The following is a 17,546-nucleotide window of genomic DNA, read 5'->3' as shown; positions in this document are numbered from 1 at the left end:
TGAAGGCATGATAACACAAAATTACTTGACCAAGAAAATATTAATTGTAATTAATTTGTAATAAGGAGATAAATTTTGAGACCAGTTCTTATTCTCCCTAAAACTAATTGGACTTTTGCCATGAAGTTTATTGGGAAGGAGATTAAACTTTAAATAATGGCTTGCTTAAGAAATCATTGATGTAATTATGAACTGCTGGGAAAAAGTAACTAAGAAATACATAATGAAATATCATCACTTGAACAAATGCATCTGATGTGTCCCTTCAGGTATTTAAAGAACTGATGGAACAGCTAGTTTCTAAAAAACCCCAGAGAGAATTGAGGAAGTATCAGGAGACCAATAAAGTGTCAGCATGCCAGAAGTCTTTAAAAACTGAAAAAAGAGTAACTATGGAAACTATTGTCTTATGGGCATGGCTCCAGATTGAAACAAATACTATAAACAGTGCAGCTGAAGGGGGAAATGTATTTGTATGGAGATGAATAGTGTAACAAGACCCTGATATGGCACAGGTGTACTGCAGTAAACCAAGCCAGGCCAATTAGAATGTTTATCCCTCCACATCTTTTATGATGAAGCCAGAAGATTAGCAGAGGACAGAACAGCATCAGGACTTTACGAAGGCATTTGATGCTGTGCCACACAGTATCTTAAGGAAATTACTGAAACAAGTCAGCTGGGGCTAAAATTCATCTAAAGGTATCAAAGGCTGGCCACTGAACTGTAGACAGAAAGTAAATCTGAATAGCAGTCAGCATTGTCAAGGATAAGCAGACAGTAGTATCCTTTAAAGGTCAAGATATGGTCCAATATCTGGAGGATAAGGCACTAGTTAAATGTGAAAGTGGTTACAAAAGTAGGAAGACTGATTAACAACAGCACAGAGGAGAGAGGTTCAGATTGTTCTTTAAGGTTACTCTGGATCTCATAAAGGGAGGCTAAACATAAAATGAAATTAGTAAGTGATAACACTAAGCATTAACAGTACTTTGTGCCCATTAGGGAACAAATAAATTTTATGAACTACAATTACATTTTTTTGTGTATGAAAGAATTTGTCTTTTTTAGATGCTTATTCAGACTTTATAAAGCTAATCAGAAAACTGAAAATCAGAAAGCAGCACCATCAATAGCATTAATGAAATTATAATTTCCTTTATATCTTTCCTTATGGGAGAGAAATATTCCCTTTTAATTGTTTATGTTGCTTAGATTAGGTTGAGATTTGCACACCCAACCGGTACCATCAGAGGGCTCCATACTCTGAAGTTTTCCTTGTGAATGAGGATGGTGTGGCAGTGGTGGGTGGTAAGGAATGAAGGTTTGGATATTGGGCATTTCTGTGATTGTCCTGGGTCAGACCAAGAACTTACCCAGGACAGTACAGTCCCTTTAACAGTGGCTGAAAATGGGTGTTTACAGAAGATGAAGGGCATGACAAGCACATATAACAGTCTTCAGTAACTCCTTCCTGGACTTCATTAGTTTTCAGCTTAGGGACTCTGAGTCACTTGTGGTTTTAGTAACTCTAAAGGATTCCCTTTGCATTAATTTTTCCAGCCTTCCCTTGAATGAACAAAAATTTCTAGCACTGGCACTGTCCTTTAGTCTTACAACTCTTACATCCACTGCAGAAGGTACCACCTCCTTTTGTTTGCTCTGAAGCTGTTGCTATTAACTGCAACTGACACCCTCTAATTCCTGTATTGGGGGACTGGGCAGAGTCAGACTCTGGTTACCCCGTTTGTGCCACTTGTGCTGCAGTGAATCCCTACCTCATATGCCCTTGGTTGCCTTTTTCACAGACAGATTGTCCTTTAATCCAAGTAGTAGACTAGCTTTTGCCTACAATGAAGCCATTTTTCCAGATTCATGAGTAGGTTCCCTGGCCCCAGAAGTCACAAGATTGCCTCAGAATTGTATCTTTGATGTTTTAAAGTATGCTTTATGGTCTTGCCAGAGAAGCCTGAATGCGTGAACTGAATGCAATTGCTGAAATGAAGTCCCCTGAACAGGGAAGGAGAGACATTTTGAGATGTATGAGCTACTGCATGCACCTCACTGGAGAGTTCCCAGAAATTGTGGGGCTTCCCAGCATCTCAAACAACACCAAAGCAGAAAACAGCAGGCAGAGACATTTCCAGGAGAGCTGTAGCCTCACTGCTGAACTTGGTGTCAGGGTGCCTGGCAGAAAGAGGGAGGGAGACTCACTCTAGAGCTAAGAATAAACACTGATGCTCTGCCTTGGATTTTCCTAGAGTATAAAAGGGGGACTTCTGCCATCATCCTTATTGTCTGAGCATTTGAGGAGGCTCTTGCTTTTCTATCTGAGAACAAACAAAGAGGTTCCTGGTTAGATACTGTGCCTAGTGCTCTAAATTGTCATACATCAATGTCTGTCTCAGTTAGCAAAGGATACTGTGTCACACTGCACATTAACTCTACAGAGTCATGGTTTTCACTTAGGGTCTGAAGTTTTGGGGTGGTTTTTTGTCTTTCTGTCACCAGTCTGTGGGTTTTACTTCAGTTCTGTGGTATTTCAAGAATATTTTGCACACAATCATTCTCAAATATGTGCCTTTGCATGCTTGAAACACTTGACATGTCCATTAAAGACAGAGAATGACTGAAAAATTGCAAAGAATTTATTTCCGTGAAACTTCAGGGATTAGATGCTAAGTTTAGTCAGTGCACCTTTTACAACTGTCCCTCCATACTGATTTTGATCCTTCCTTTTATCTGTCCTTTAATATTTTGCTTTTCTCCTCAGAAGTGACATATTAACAGCAGGAAAAAAAAACCCAAAATGCTGTCTTTAATTCCTCTCTGGTTTTTCTTTCCTGAAAACCATGTCTGTAGCCTTTTTGCCCTATGCTTGCACAGTCCACTGAGCAATAACACAAGTCGTTTTTTATTCCCAAGTGGGAAGGCAGAGCTGGAACTCTGAGTCTTGCTGAGGTCTGAGAAAAGGGGTTTCTTTTATAACTTGAAGATAAAAACCTGCTACAATGAAATACAAAAGAGTTTTCAAATAGTGAGGATGGGGTTGCCCAGCTCTGTGCTATGCTCTGCTGCTAATGCACAGCAGTTTTCCCAAAACAGAGCGCAACACAGGTGGGGCTGGACTTTGTAATCGTGGGGGGGGGGGGGGGGGTGTTTGCGGGGAGGAAAGGAATACACAGCCCCTTTCCCCCTTGCTTTAGGGCATGAATGAGCTTGTGCCTTTTAGGAAAGAAGCCACACACCTCTCCAGCTGGCTGGCAGCCTCTCTGCCTTTCTGCTGTAGAGTCATAGCCCTGCAGCAAGATCTTGCTGACCTACCTGGGGTACTGTGAGTGCCAGGCTGAGGCAGGAGAGCTGAGATTGTTGAACCTTGCCAGGCAAGAGCTGTGTGTCACAGCTCACATTTCCTGGTACGTGCATAATGCTAGGAAATGCTGCTTCTCTCTCCTTGTGTGAGGTTACTGTAATAACAGACACATTGTTGAACTACAGAAGTTGGTAAGATTCTGTTTATCTAAATGTTGAAAGTCTGAGAGGTTGCTGTTGTGGCAAATTCTTTGCAAGCTTTTGCAGTTCTAAACACATGACCCTCTGCTGTCTCTAACGATGTGCTGCCATTGGCAGGCTTTCCATTACATAATGTTGACCCATATTTGTGGTATGTGACATTTTTTGCTAAACACTGTCAGGGATAATCTGTCACAGAATAAATTTTCTGATTATGTGCTGAGACTCTGTCATCCTTTGGCACAAACATAACTTGTGCCTCAGACAATGCTATTCCTTGTTAAGACAAGCAGAGTATAGTTCTCTCAGGTAAGAAAAACACCCTGAGAGCATTGTGTGCTCTGAGACTGAAATACCTAGGACTAAATTCATTGCCAAGTGATTGCATGGAATCACATCTGGGAGTAATTTGAGCTTTAAAAGATGTTAATCCCTAGCCCAGGTGATGGCAGGAGTGATAGGCTGAAGGAAGCCTGAAGTGTGACTCTGCAAAATACTGTCTCAGGCAGGTCCAGATTTAGAAAAGCGGAGCTATGGAAAAGATTTTTCTGCTCTACACTTACACTGGAGTCTGTGCCAGTATTTGGAGAATTAATCAGTCTTTTCTTTAAAAAAAAACTGTAATGGTGTGGGGAAAGAAACAGATATAGCTCAGCCAGGGGTTATTGCTACAAGGTAGCTGAGAAATGAGAGGCCTTTGAGGAATGGGAACACCCCCAAAGCTGTCCGCTTTCAAAGAGCTATGCAAAATCCATCTGTTCTTAAAAACCTGATTTCAGTTGCATAGAATAAGAAGTAGAGGAAAGAAAGGTCTATAAAATAGAGGCAGAGAGAATAAAATGGGAATTCTCTCAGTATTCAAGAACAGTGTCTGTTTCAAATGGACTTTATATAATGTTACAGCAAAGAAGTAACAAGATTGTGTGAGCTGCTGAAGCGTCTGCCACATTGTGGAAAGGAATGAATGTGGAACATAGGCTGAGAGACTAAATACACCATCTTCAGAGAAAGACATTTTCCAGCCTTACGTAGGAGATGACTGTGTGCTAAGAACAGTTGCAATATCAAGGAGAAAGGTTTTGCTTCAGTGCAGGGAATTAATGCTTGTCAGAGACAAAATTAAAAGCTGATGAATGCAGTCTCACCCACTTTCATTTCTTCCCTCTCTGATTCTATATTTGTCCTCATTCTGTCTGCGCATTCATTCATATATTCCTCTCCCTTCCCACCTCCCCATTGACTCACACTCTCCCTTCCTGTTATTACTTCCTTTTCATTTTCTCTTCCTTTAGGTTCCCTTCCCACTCATTCCATTTCTCCCCTGCCTGACCCCTCTGCACACATTTTCCATCCTGATGAAAAACATCAGAGAAATAAAGGGCAGGGAAAAAAAGATGAACGAGAAAGTGTGTGTAAGTGTGTGTAATGAGTACACAGCCCCAGAAGGGTGCTCAGTATTGTACTCTCTCCCCAGGATGTACTACAGATTTTTGAAGGTGTCAGAGGAATCCAAGCTCCTAAAACCTATTCCTTGCTTCTAGGCTGCAGCACTTGGCAGTGGCTTTGTGAGAGGCAACACCAGAGTTCATTTTCTGAGATTAGTGTCCCCAGAAACCATCATAACAAATGGAAGGATCCCAAAGTCCAGTGGTAGTGGAATGACAGACATCTAGCTGTGCAATAGGGCTTGCTACTGTGCCAGATCAGAGGACTGAGAGGGCACTGGGTGGTCTTGGGACTGCAGAAAGAGAAATGGGAGTTATAGGGACTCTGGATTTACTGTCAGGCAATGCTGACCAAGAAACATCACAGCCTTAGTCTTGATGGGAGCCTGTGTGCAATGAACTGCTGTTTCTCAAAGCAGCCAGTGCTGGTGTCTCAAGATCAATGGCTAAATGGTGTGAATTTTGGTTTGGTGAAACAACAAACTGGTGCCAGGAATGCTTGTTGTAATGTGTGGTAGGAAATGGGCTCAAACCACTTTCCAGTCTGGAAATTGGTGATCCCATCCCACCACGGTGAACTTGATCCCAGAGTCAGTCTGTGACCTGGAGAAAGCAGTGCACTCCTGCATCTCCTGAGGCCCAGAGGCTGCTCCTTTGTCCAGCCTGCGGGCCTGTGCTGAGGAAGGAGCTGAGCTGTCACACCTGATGATGCTGCAGTGGTACACACCAGTTTAATCTATTAGCCTATTACTCTTTAAATTTTCTTCTTTTCTGGCCCTGTTCTTGTTCCTGAAGCTGGGAACTGATAAATAAGTGTTTTTCAAAAAAGCTTGATAGGAATGGCACTGCTACCACGTGGATTATTTCTCCTTCCCACAAAAAGGGCGGGTGGGAAGTGTGCATAGCAGATAGCCAGAAACGGCTCATTCCCATACCCTCTTTTGCAATCAATAACCTGCCATCTTTTCTATGTTTATCAATCTAAATCCGGCTAATATTTCTTTCTGCAAATACTTGCATAATCGAAGGATCAGAGTGGACGGCAGAGCCCTTGCAGTTGGGTGGGATTGCACGCAGCAGTCATGGTGGGCTGCGCGCTTGGAGAAGGGGAAGTCGCTAACAGTGGCTTGGGGGTGGTTTTGCCTTGGGCGACTCTCTCGGGTTACGGAGTAACCTCGAAACAAACCACGCCGCGCCGGTGGGCAGCTGTGCTCGAGGCCGGCCGGCTGGAACCCCGACCGGCCGTTCGCAGGGCCTGACCCGGAGGGCTTGGACTCCCCGGCGGCTTCCCGTGGAGGCGCGGCCTCCGTTACATAAGGAGCGGAGGGGGAAGGGACGGTTCCGCGGCGGCGGCGGCCGCGGCCCCTTTAAACGCGGATCCCGGGGCGCGCCGGGCGCCCGCCTCGCTGCTGCCCCCTCCCCGGCTCGCTGCGGTGACAAATCCGCTCCTCGCCCGCCTCCTCCGCCGAGCGCTCGCAGCCGAGCCGGGCGGCGCCGGGAAGCGCTGCCGCGCGGCTCTGCACCGCAGCCGGCCAGCCCCAGCCCCCGGCCAAGCCACAGCAGGAGCGGCGAGGGGCGCGATGGAGGCTCCGCGCCTGGCGCACACCATGAGCAGCCCCACGAGCCCCTGCGAGGAGGTGATCAAGAACCTCAGCCTGGAGGCGATTCAGCTCTGCGATAGGGACGGTAAGCCCAGGCTCGGCGCGGCTAATCCCTGCAGACGTAAGATGCTCCTGCCCTCATGGATGCTAATGCAAATTAATCCCGCGTCGTATGGTCCTTTGTTATCCCCCAAGAATTTGTAGGTGCAAGTGTTCCCCACCCCTCCCTCCACCGCCGCCACCCTCCTGCCATTGAGAACAAAAGAAGAAGAGAAGGTTGCACCTTGCTGGAGGGAAGGGAGGGAAAACCGCCGCTCCCTAAGCCGTGCCTGGCGTTGCAGTGCGATTACCCCGGGCAAGCCTGATGCACAACCCTGCCCCTGCCAGGAATGGACGCTGGGGCTTGTTCTGGGAGAGGCAGCAACGAGAGCCAGAGCCCGCGCTGCGGAGAGTCCGGAGCTAGGGATGGGGTAGTGGCCCTGGTGGGGTTTTGTTGCCCGCGGTCTCCAAAGTCCTTTGTATTATAGGGCAATTCCCGTGCTTCAAATACATGGGCGGATGTGCCGGCTGACGTGGGCAAGGGGCCAGACTTGTTGCCAGTCGCTCGTGAGAGCCATGAGGCGGCGAGCGGACCGAGCTTGGGGCTGGCAAGATGGGGCGCGGGGGGAAGCCGAGAGGGAGGCGGTTCAGCACCGCGGACAGCACCGCGCCGGCGGGCCCGGTGCGCCGTGCCCTGCGCCGAGCCGCGCTTCCCGCCCGCTCCCCACCGCGCCGCGCCTGGCGCCCGCACCGCCGCGGGAGACCGCAGTGCCCTGGGGACAGCGGCTGTCAGCCCGTCCGTCACCCGGCAGGCAGGTGAAGTTTGGTTTCAGAGCTGCGGGTGCGGGTGTGAAAGGTTGTCTGTGTTGAAGCAAGCAGATAAATGTCAGGTGGTGACGAGGGACAGCCAAAACAAGTGTACGTGCTCGAAGCGACACTGAAGGCTGACTAGGGGAGAAGAGAGACGTGTCGTTTGTACACAACTGTGATTGATAAAACTAAACAGGCGCACTGACTGTCAAACAATGAACTAATATTTTCTCGTAGAGAAATAATTTGTGGCATATAATTTGTGCTCATATACCAGATGACTCCTCTCTTGTCATTTCACATCGAACTACTGAAAATAACTTCTCATTTTTGGATGTAAAATGTGCTTTGGGTGTGGAATTTATGTTACCTAGTAAACGTACCAAGGAACGGAGGTACTGTATCAGTGATTGGTACAGTTGAATTAATGAAACTATTTCCTTGTCGTGAGTCTATTTTTGGAGCATAACTGTTAAAGCTGATAGAGGGAGTCAGGCCAGTTTTCTCCGTTATTTTTTACAAATTGTGATTAAATATTTCACTTTTTTTGACCTAGGCAGACTCTAACATTTAAAAAGCTGAATTTTGGTAAGCTCTTTATTTTTCTTGTAATAGAAAAAAAAAGTATAAGGTATTGAAAAGTCTCAGTTATTCTTTTTCTAGCTACATTAGAAATTATTTGATTTTTTCTTTTAATGTTTTAATTTAGATGTGTGCACTTCCATCCGTTCATGCCTTACTCACTGCCACAGGACACAAGAAACTGAGCTGTGTTTATAGTAGTGGAGGTTAGACTGGTTAAAACACTTTTTCACATATATTCCTTTTAATTAATAGTAGATACAAATAAAAATAGATAAGTTATGCAGTCTTTCGTATTTGTGTACCCTAAGTAATGGTAGTGAAGTAGTCCATGTTTATCATGACAAACTCTGTTTGGTTTAACATACAATAGTGAAGGACTTCTCAATTCCTATGGAATAATGCCATAGAGACAAGCAAATGGAAAAATGTATTTTTCATTTCAGTTCCTTTTTGATTAGACTTCACTGGAAAACAACAACTTTCCTGTAGATGTGGCTTTACAAACTAAATTCATCAAGCCAGCTGCCATCATCCAGGGCTGTTGCTTTCTCAATACGTGGTTGAATTTCCAAAGGAGGTGCCTATGTTGGGAATGGGAGAGAGACATCTCAGTGCCTCAGTTGGCACAGGGCTGTTCTTGAGCACACTCTGGTATTTCCTACAGGTGGCACTTATGCATCAAAAAGCTTGTTTTAGTGGGAACACAAAACAAGGAAGCAAAGGTGAAGGCATTCATCTTTGAGATAAGTGTACAAATGTACATGCAATTCATTTAGATCCCCGAGTGTCTACATGGGTGTATTTGTATCATAAATACTTGCATTTATTTTAGGGTATCTTTGTTGAAAAAAGTGAAGTTCTTAAGGTGATTAGCATCACTGAGGTAAAACAAAGTCTTGCAATAAATAGCAATGTATTACACATAGTAAATTATAAATATGATAGATTTGTATTCTGAAAATATCCTTGGTCTTTAAGCTGTAGTAACTGTACAGTGAAATCATAACTTTATACATCCAACTATGACAAATTTTGCAACACAGTTGGAATTGCAAGCAATGCTGCAGTAAAAACATAAGTAGTAATGGAAAATTTATGTAGCAAAATATTTCTCTTGTTTTCTAAGATGAGAGGATTAATATTGAGATGTTTTGTATTCAGCAAAGTGCATTATACCTTCTGTGGAGATATATACAGGAGCCACAAATCTAGAAACTGGAGTAAGCAATTAATAATATCATGAGAGTTCAACTCTTTTTGGATTTTTTCTGGGGTTTTTTCAGCATTGTTTTTGCAGGCATTGTCATCTCTCTTAATGAATCAAAGCAATTTAAAAACTTACAAATGTTAAATAAGAGATAATAAATGTATGCATTTTGGAAATTTCTTTTTAGATAAAATCTCCTGATAAGGTTTGGTTCTAAGCGAATGCAACATTCTAAAGGCAGTTATGAGCTGTTATTTACTAAGACATCTTGCATTATTTGCTCTTATTCTCTTACAGGGGTCTAATAGCACAGCTCAGTGTTAGTCTGACGCTCAGTCTAATGTGTAGTTCCTTAGAACTCTCCTGGACTCACACTGTGTGTAGGAAAACGTGTAGCATTTGTTATTTTCCTTTGCCACATTTGAACATTGTAGCTGTACTTCTATAAACTTGGGCCAGGAATGAATGTTTAATCAGTGCTGAACATTCTGGTGACCTTTTTATAAAATTTGTATTAGCCTCACCTGGGGATTAAACCTTTAGTAGATGGATGGATGTCTTTTGTGTCATGAGCACACCAATGCTATGGAAATATAGCTGATGCCAGGAAACCATAAGTCTTGGAAGAAACCAAGCTTTTCACAGGCTTGGTAGAACAGTCTTGGATGCCAGCAGCTGAATTCCCCGAAGCTGCACTGTGGCTGTGCCGTGCTCCTGCTACAGATGATGCACTTTGGCTGCTGGGTCCTGCCCGGCTGAGAGCCGTGACGCCGTCATCCACTCCCCCTGCTCTCATGTTGGCATAAACAGAGGGAAAGCAGAAGACACCTATCAAAACAACACCTGTCAAAATGCAGAAAGAGGAAGAGCAGAGAAACAAACCTTCAAAGAGGATGCTGGAACTTGGGACGCACAGACAAGGGAGTCAGGCAAGAAAACTGGATCTGGAGGCACTAACAGACTGGAGGCAGTGGCTGGTCAAGGGCAGAAGAACAGAAAAGACTTGCAAGCTGGGGATTAGGTTAAATGGGAGGGCAGAAGTGGACAAAATAACCCTTGAATGAGAATAGGAAAAGAAGATAAAGGAGCAAGGAAGGCAATCTAAGTTCAGGCAGCATGCCCAGGGAAGTAAAACTGGGGGGGAAAAGGTGAGGGGATGTTCACCCAGATTAGATTAGTTTGAAGAATGAGGATTGGGAACCTGTGAGGAGTAAACCTGGTGACCTGCGTGAAAAGAAGAGACAAGGGGCTGCTGGGCAGTTTGGACTATAGAGCTCAGGAGTAAAGGAATGGAACTAGGACTTGCTGAGCAGAGAGACTGGGACTGAAAGGACAGCCTTAGGAACGAAGAACAGGACTTCTGAAGTGTGACTGGGGAAGAAGGAAGTGAGACAGGAACAAGTTCGAGGACCAGGGCAGAAGAGGCTGTGCTTTGGTGTGACCACCAGAGAAGGGTCGGTGTGTATCGGTGCATGACATCTTCCAGAGCCACACACAACCCCAGGATGCCAAATTCTCCTTGTTCATTTGCCAGCAGAGAGGTGTACCATGGAGTACTCAGAGTCAATGGCTGCTGCTGACTTCAGTGAGAGTAGGACTTTAAAAAAAATGCTTTGAGAGAGAACATTAACCACCTTAAGTAACTTTCCTGTGCCTCAGTTTTCCATGTGTAAAATGGAAGCATATTGCTGCCTCCCCCACAGCAATGTTTTCAAAATAAACGAATAAATGTCAATCAGACAGACACTGTAGTAGCCTGGAAAACACATGAGGTGCATGGAAAAACCCATGATGAAATTCATAATTTTATCTTCAGAGAAGAATATGAATAATGTGTAGCAAATAAGTCCTGGGACTACACACTGAACAACAGCAAATAACTGTTACAAGAAAAATAGTTCATTATGTATGCACTATTCATTATGTATGCTGAATGAGTCAGAATTTATGTGGAAAAATTAGTATGTAACCATGCAGTTAAAGGCTATATCATAATCTAAACAAAGTGTCCAATTTCAGGTTATTAAATTATGCTTCATTCTGGTATTTTCTAACCATTGATGGCTTGAACTATATAATCTCACTAAAGTGTTTTTAAAGCTTGTTTTCTGTCTTCATATATTTGAAAATAGTATTTAGGCAGCAGGATCAGGGTTGGAACTGGTGGCTTGGCCAGTTTCAATCAATTTCATCACCTTCCAAACACTTGGCACCACCACAACTGTTTAGTCTAAAAGGCTTGTATAAAAACATTACATCATATAAGCTAAGATGTCATTTCTGGTTTATGTAAACAGCTTGCATCTTTGGCTTTCCATGTTATTTGAGCATGTCTCATGTTTTCTAATTTATTTCAGGAGTTTATTATCATGCTGGACTTATTGGAGGATTCTGAAAGATTTTTCTGTAGTTCATTAATTGGGGTTTTCATTGCCATATTGTGTACACATTCACCTTTCAGATAGAAGGGATAAAGTGGCATCATCCAGTCTCTGGATGTGATCTTCAAATCCCCTTTTTGGCATTATGGACCAGTATCACTGCTATTTCTGAAATGTCATCATGTACGTCTAAGAGATGGGAAAAAATTGAATGTCTAGGTAGACTCCCACATGAAGGACAATTGAGAGATCCAAATTTCACAGTAATTCTTAGTGTCCTGAATCTTTGTTGCTGATTAGTTGTTTGGCTTTTAGAAAAACTATGACGCTTCTGAGCACAGTTCATGTTTTCTGTACCCAGCAAAATAGAGAAGTGCTTGTATTTGTGATACTTTGATAGGACACTAAATTCAGAGTTATGTTTATTGTTGTTTTTTTCCTCTCCCCGGCTGCAAATTTAGAGATTTAAATTCACTCTCTTCAAAATGCAAACTGTACTAAGAAATGTATTTCTTCCAAAAAATTACATCTAACCTGGCTGAACTTGAACATTGTGATGATGGGGTTTTTTTCTGACAAACAATAATGCTGCTTCAGGTAAGAGTTAAAATCTAGTGCATCACTTCAAAAGCTCTCTTGCTGCAAAGAAAAATACTTATTACTGTTTTAGCTTTACATGCTTGGCAGAGACTAAGATTTCACATGTAATATTCCTCACTGGTAGAACAGAAAAATACTAAATGGAGCCAAGCAACAAGTCTTCATGAATGATCTTTAGAGATGTGGAAGAGAAGAAGACAAATTATTTGCCTATGTCTTCCACTTCAGCAAGTATTTCATCCTGTCTTGGTTTATGTCATAAGTAATGATGTCTCCAGTTAGTGAGCCTTTGCTGGAAACTGGCTATTCAACATCCTGGTGTCAAGAAATGTATTCATCCAAATTCTTCCTTTATATTCATGAATTTTTAGGGTTATTTTCCTTCCTTCTTTCTCCTCATCTTCTTTTAGAGCTTTATGACACTCAAACCTGTGTAATTGATTATGAGCTATTTTGTCTGGCAATGACCGAGTTATATATTATTAGCTATTTATATATTGCCTGCCATTCTATTTGTGCCCCTTTTCATTCAATTATTCTTCACTGTAACTCTACGAGATCCCTTATAAAGCTACTGAAATGCTTGATGTGTAATTATGCCAGATTCACCAAAAGAAACACTGTTCTTTCCCAGTGCTGATATTGCAGGGTTGAAACTCAAACATATAATACAGCTTTTGTAGTTAATTTCTAGTCATTTTTATACTTAAAGCATTTTAATCATCAGTGTCTCCTGTGTATGTCCCTTCTTCTTTGTGTTTGTTTCAGATTAGAGTTCCCAGGTGCATTCTTTTATTTATTCTGCAACAGAATCCCTTGTAGCACTTCCTGCCTATGCTTCTAAGCCATTTGTGCTTGCAGCTCCTTCTGTTTAATGTTGTCTGCAGTGCACAAATGTGATCTCTCTTTAGATCATTCAAAAAGACACAAAGCCTGGAACCAGCCACAGGCTCTATGGTAGCCCAGTGGACACCTGAGCTCCTTACCTCTTTTGCCATATGTCAGTCTCACCTCTGCCAGCCCTTGTTCAGCCCTGCAGATCAGTAGTTCTCAGTGAGTACAATGGCAGGAGGAATCATTTAGGGAAGAGAAATTCTAACCCCTCCAACCTCTGAGAAGCAGTCCCCTAGAAGGAGAAGCCAAGTCCACCCTCACTTAAAATTTCATATATCTTCTGTAAATCTCAAAGACTAAAGCTGTTTTTATTGAGGAAAAGTTAAGCTATTACTAATTCATGTCTTTTATCTTTCATCTTAAACTAGATTTTTCTATTTTACTAGCAATTTTATTCTCAGCCTACTAATCTGGTGGCTCTTCCACCTCTTGTAAGAAGTGTTCTGAGCTCATGTTTCCAAATTCACAGTTTACCCTGCCGTTCTGCCTGTATGATCCAGGTCAGAGTACACCCAGAAGGCCAATTCAGTCTCTACAGCAGCTTTGCAGTGAGGTTCCTGGTTCCAGAGCCATAGCTTCTAGAACAGGCAGAGTATCCCTTCTGTCATGTAAGGTGTGTTGAGGAGAGGCTCTATCATATTCTTATTTAGATTTCTCTAGTATTTCATCATTGATTTTTGAATGGGTTCCAGTCAGGCATTGTTGTGTTCTGTTGTCTCCAAAGACTTGCTGAAGCCTGTATTCCCGACCTTGGTTTTTCATTCTGGGACTTCTCTGCCTCATTAGTTTTCCAATTTTCCTCCCAAAATCTAGAAAGATCTCCTCCTTTACCCATTCCTTGTAATTTCCTCCATCTTTTATTGTTCATGGCTTCTAAACAGCCGGTTTGGAGACCCTGCCTTTCCTGAACAAGGTCTTTTTCAGTCCCCTTTGTGCTGCTGAAGTAGTGGCAGTACCTTTCACCCCAACTGAGGAGGTAATCTTTAAAAGTTGTCCAGTCTGAGTTTTTCTTAGACCACTCAGGACAGTAGGTACATCTTCTGTTCTGCCAGTATGCATGGCCTTTCGTGCTTTTTGTGACCTGAAGACTATATTTAATTCTGGCTGAACACAGCCCACAGTCTTAACCTATGTCTTCTGTTCTCTTTTGACAGAATTTTTAAGCATTTTCCTTGCAGACTACTTTCAAAAACTTTTAAGCATATCTGGAGAAATACTGCCAATTAAATACCGACAGTGCCAATTCAGGATATGTGTATAAAACATATCACTGCTATAGAAAATTATGAACAAAGATAGTGTTTAGGCAGTTGGAGCTAAAGAAAGCTCTGCTCCAGGATCACTTTGCCTGGTTTCCTCACTAGGGTTTGTTATACAGTGGAGCATTCTTTATTTGACCTTGAAATTTTTTCCTTCAGCACAGATGATTTGGTTAGAATTCATTGTAGCATTTGTAACTGAATCAGTTTTCACAGTGGTGTTTGTAGTTGAATCATTAGTCAATTTTATTTTATTGTTCTCAGAGTGTTCTTGTTTTATTTCTGCTTGAATGAACAAGGTGTTTTGCATGGATGTTTCCAAAAGCAATGATCAGCTGTACTGTTTTCATAACCTAACAACTGTTTCTCTGAGCCTTGACAGGCCTAGCTGCTGCCAAGAAAGGGAAGCCTTAAAACTAGTTTGGTGTTGCTCTTTCATTCCTGTGGAGTGACAGAAAGTATTAGCAGGGTTGCACTTTCTTAGTTCCAAGTGTGGAGTGGAGTCTGGAGTTTATTTCTGCAATACTGGAGAAAGTCAGACCCAGCTGGCAGCTCTAGGAGAAGCACAGTTGAAGGAATTGCCGTATTAGGCTTTGTTAGGAAAAGTCTTGTTAGAATTTTCTTGTTAGGAGAATTATTTGGTTTGCAATAATCAGAAGTATCCCATAAATTTCTTTCCTGAGCTGTTCCGTTGGCTTCAGTAAGACTTTATGTAAAAACCAATTTGCATTCATAATGTGGCATGATTAAGCTCTTACTACTGTATTTTCCTAGTCTTTGGTGTGTGTACTGTATTTTACTTCATACAGATAGGCATCTCATTTGGAATTTTTCTAAGTTGCAGTTTGTCTGGATTTAATCTGTCTTTTTTTATAAGACAGATTTATATATTTCTATATATATTTAACCAGCATTTGTAATCTGTATTTATTTCTTGGCTAGAAATAACATTTTAAAAAGATCATTCTGAGCATTTTTTTACAGTTCACTTCTATGTGTACTCATAGTTGAAAACATTTGGACTTCAAAATGAGCAGGATAAAAAGATGTTAAAAGGCTCTTTCAGTCTTGGCCAGCTGTAAGTCCTAGTGTACAAGTATCTGTGGAGTGACTCATGCTGTGTCGTTGTTCCTTTTAATGCAACTTATGTAAAGGGAAATTATATGTGAGTTTATATAAAGGAAGGGATAAAATTAAAAACAGGGTGTGCAGCAGCTTGTGTTTTTTAATGCTACTAAGGTCCATCTTCCATCTGATGACATAAAGTAAATATTATGTACTTACAGTTTCGTGTTGAACTTTATGCTGGTAATTTAATATAAATGTTCAGTGGTAAACATGTGACTTTCAGAATGCTAATGTTTCTGATGAATTTCTAGCCTTTACGCTTCCAGTGTTAATTCCAAGACATATCTCTAATCACAGGAACTGAAAATCCCCTCAGTCTGAATCCAGTAGATGACAGGGAAGTTATGTCCCTCTTGTGGGGAACATACTGGAATTTTAGGCAGTGTTACCTGTGCTCTGATGACACAGCTACTACCTTACTCTTCATGAAAGGACAGGTTTGGGCAGTAAGACTTCTCATGCCATTTATTGTGATTGTCTCAGCTCTGCCCAGGTGTAGAGGGTACTTTCTTTCCCCCCTAGAGGGAGGCACCTGAAACTCCAGATACAATTCTTGGTTTCCTCTGTCTGTGAACAGCTCTGTGCCATGCTTTGGGACCCCAACACAAAGAATGTGTCACTTCCGTACTTCACTTTGTCACTGTTTAGGTAGCATGGAGTTCTTAAATCATACTTGATGTACAGGGATCTGAGTAGAGCAGCCTTTTTAGAGCACAAGGGTTTAATTTCAGGTTTAGTGACACATCAGGTAGCCAGGTGGCCCAGCAGGACTTGTGTGGTAGGAACATATCGAGTACTCTGTGCTTTCTCGTAACTGGACAAGTGCAGGGAAGAACCAGGATCTCCATGTGAAAAAATAAAATAGTGATTCTCCTTTTTCTATTTTTGTATATTCTGTAATGCTCAGCTGGTTTCTGTGTTCCTTCCTTGAGCAGACCACCAGGGAGCCCCTTGGGCTGCCTGGTGGGGCTGTCAGCCCTAGTGCAAGTGTGCAGTGCTGGACATGGAAGCCAGAGAGGGAAACTAAATCCTTCAGTGTATCTCAGTATGCTTAATAGATTAGCTCATATAGTAGGGAGTGGGAACTGGAAAGCATTCCTTGAGATGCTTTTAAATTCTCTAAATCCAAAAGATGAAAATCTAAGGAAAATATGAATTATTTTTAAGTACCATATCCAAGGGGACTTGTTTGGCATAGAGAATTTGTAGAAGGTTATGCAGCTATTCCTCTATAGCTAATCAATTTTTGTCTTGCCATGATCATGATTGGTGCCATTGTTGCAATCCAATGGCTGTTGATAGCTTGCATAATAAGACTACAGAAAAATCTGTAATGGAAACTATTGTAAGTATCCAACTGAGCTGTGCTTTTTTTAAAAAGCAGTTTGAGAATTATCAAGGACCATGGATTTGAATCTGATGTTTTTAAAATTGTTATAGGTTTCTTTTAACTTAATTACATCAAAACCTTGCTTTGAGTTTTCTCCTCTTCATTAGACAATTTTCATTAGATAACCTACAGGAGAGTTCTGTCACTAATGCCATCAGGACAGGAAGCTGATGAGCTACAGCTGAGACATTTAATAAATATGCAGTCAGTATGCTATACCGTGTCTGAGTGAGGGGTGAATTCCAATGTGGTGAAGACTTTACTGAAAGATTTCTTTTGACTACAATATTAACAACTGTGTTATCTTTATATTCTAGTAACGGTGAAAAGCTTGAACTCATTGTAGCCTTCCTCTCGACAGGGAGTGTTTAGCAGGATCCTCTGATTTCTGCATGCTTGCCAGCCTTAAAGAAACCAGCAGCAACCTAAGTTATCTGTAAGCTCTCTGCTCTTGTCAGAGGTTCAAAAGTCAAGAACAGTCAACCAGTGGCAGATCTACAAGGCCTTGACAATGTTTGGTTGCCCTAGTAAACCAGCTAAAAATGAAACTAAATAGAACAACTCCTGCCAAAAAAAAAAAGGACTCTCAAAACCCCTATATCCTTTATTTGTCAGGGCCTGAGAGAAAGTCTGAAACCAGCATACAATTCTCAAACATGCATACAATTTAAATGTAAAAAAAATCCAGTACAAG

At 42.1% G+C, this 17,546-nt stretch overlaps 1 protein-coding gene across 5 annotated transcripts in view; it reads left to right on the top strand.

Annotated features, from left to right (window-relative positions):
- Positions 1–17,546, top strand: part of PHYHIPL (phytanoyl-CoA 2-hydroxylase interacting protein like) — a 128,726-nt gene that overhangs the window by 89,494 nt on the left and 21,686 nt on the right. The window contains exon 1 of one of the 5 annotated variants that reach the window (XM_069019110.1): positions 6,431–6,644. The exons of the other annotated variants lie outside the window; for them this stretch is intronic. Within the exon in view, the coding sequence (XP_068875211.1) occupies positions 6,539–6,644 (106 nt within the window). The 5' untranslated portion in view covers positions 6,431–6,538. Of the gene's footprint in view, positions 1–6,430; positions 6,645–17,546 lie in introns of those variants that run through there. 5 annotated transcript variants of the gene reach the window in all.

Source organism: Aphelocoma coerulescens, chromosome 6 (genome assembly GCF_041296385.1).
Source record: "Aphelocoma coerulescens isolate FSJ_1873_10779 chromosome 6, UR_Acoe_1.0, whole genome shotgun sequence".
In the NCBI taxonomy this organism is placed as follows: Eukaryota; Metazoa; Chordata; class Aves; order Passeriformes; family Corvidae; genus Aphelocoma; species Aphelocoma coerulescens.
Note: the sequence above shows the minus strand (reverse complement) of the source record. Positions and strands in the feature narration are given on the sequence as shown.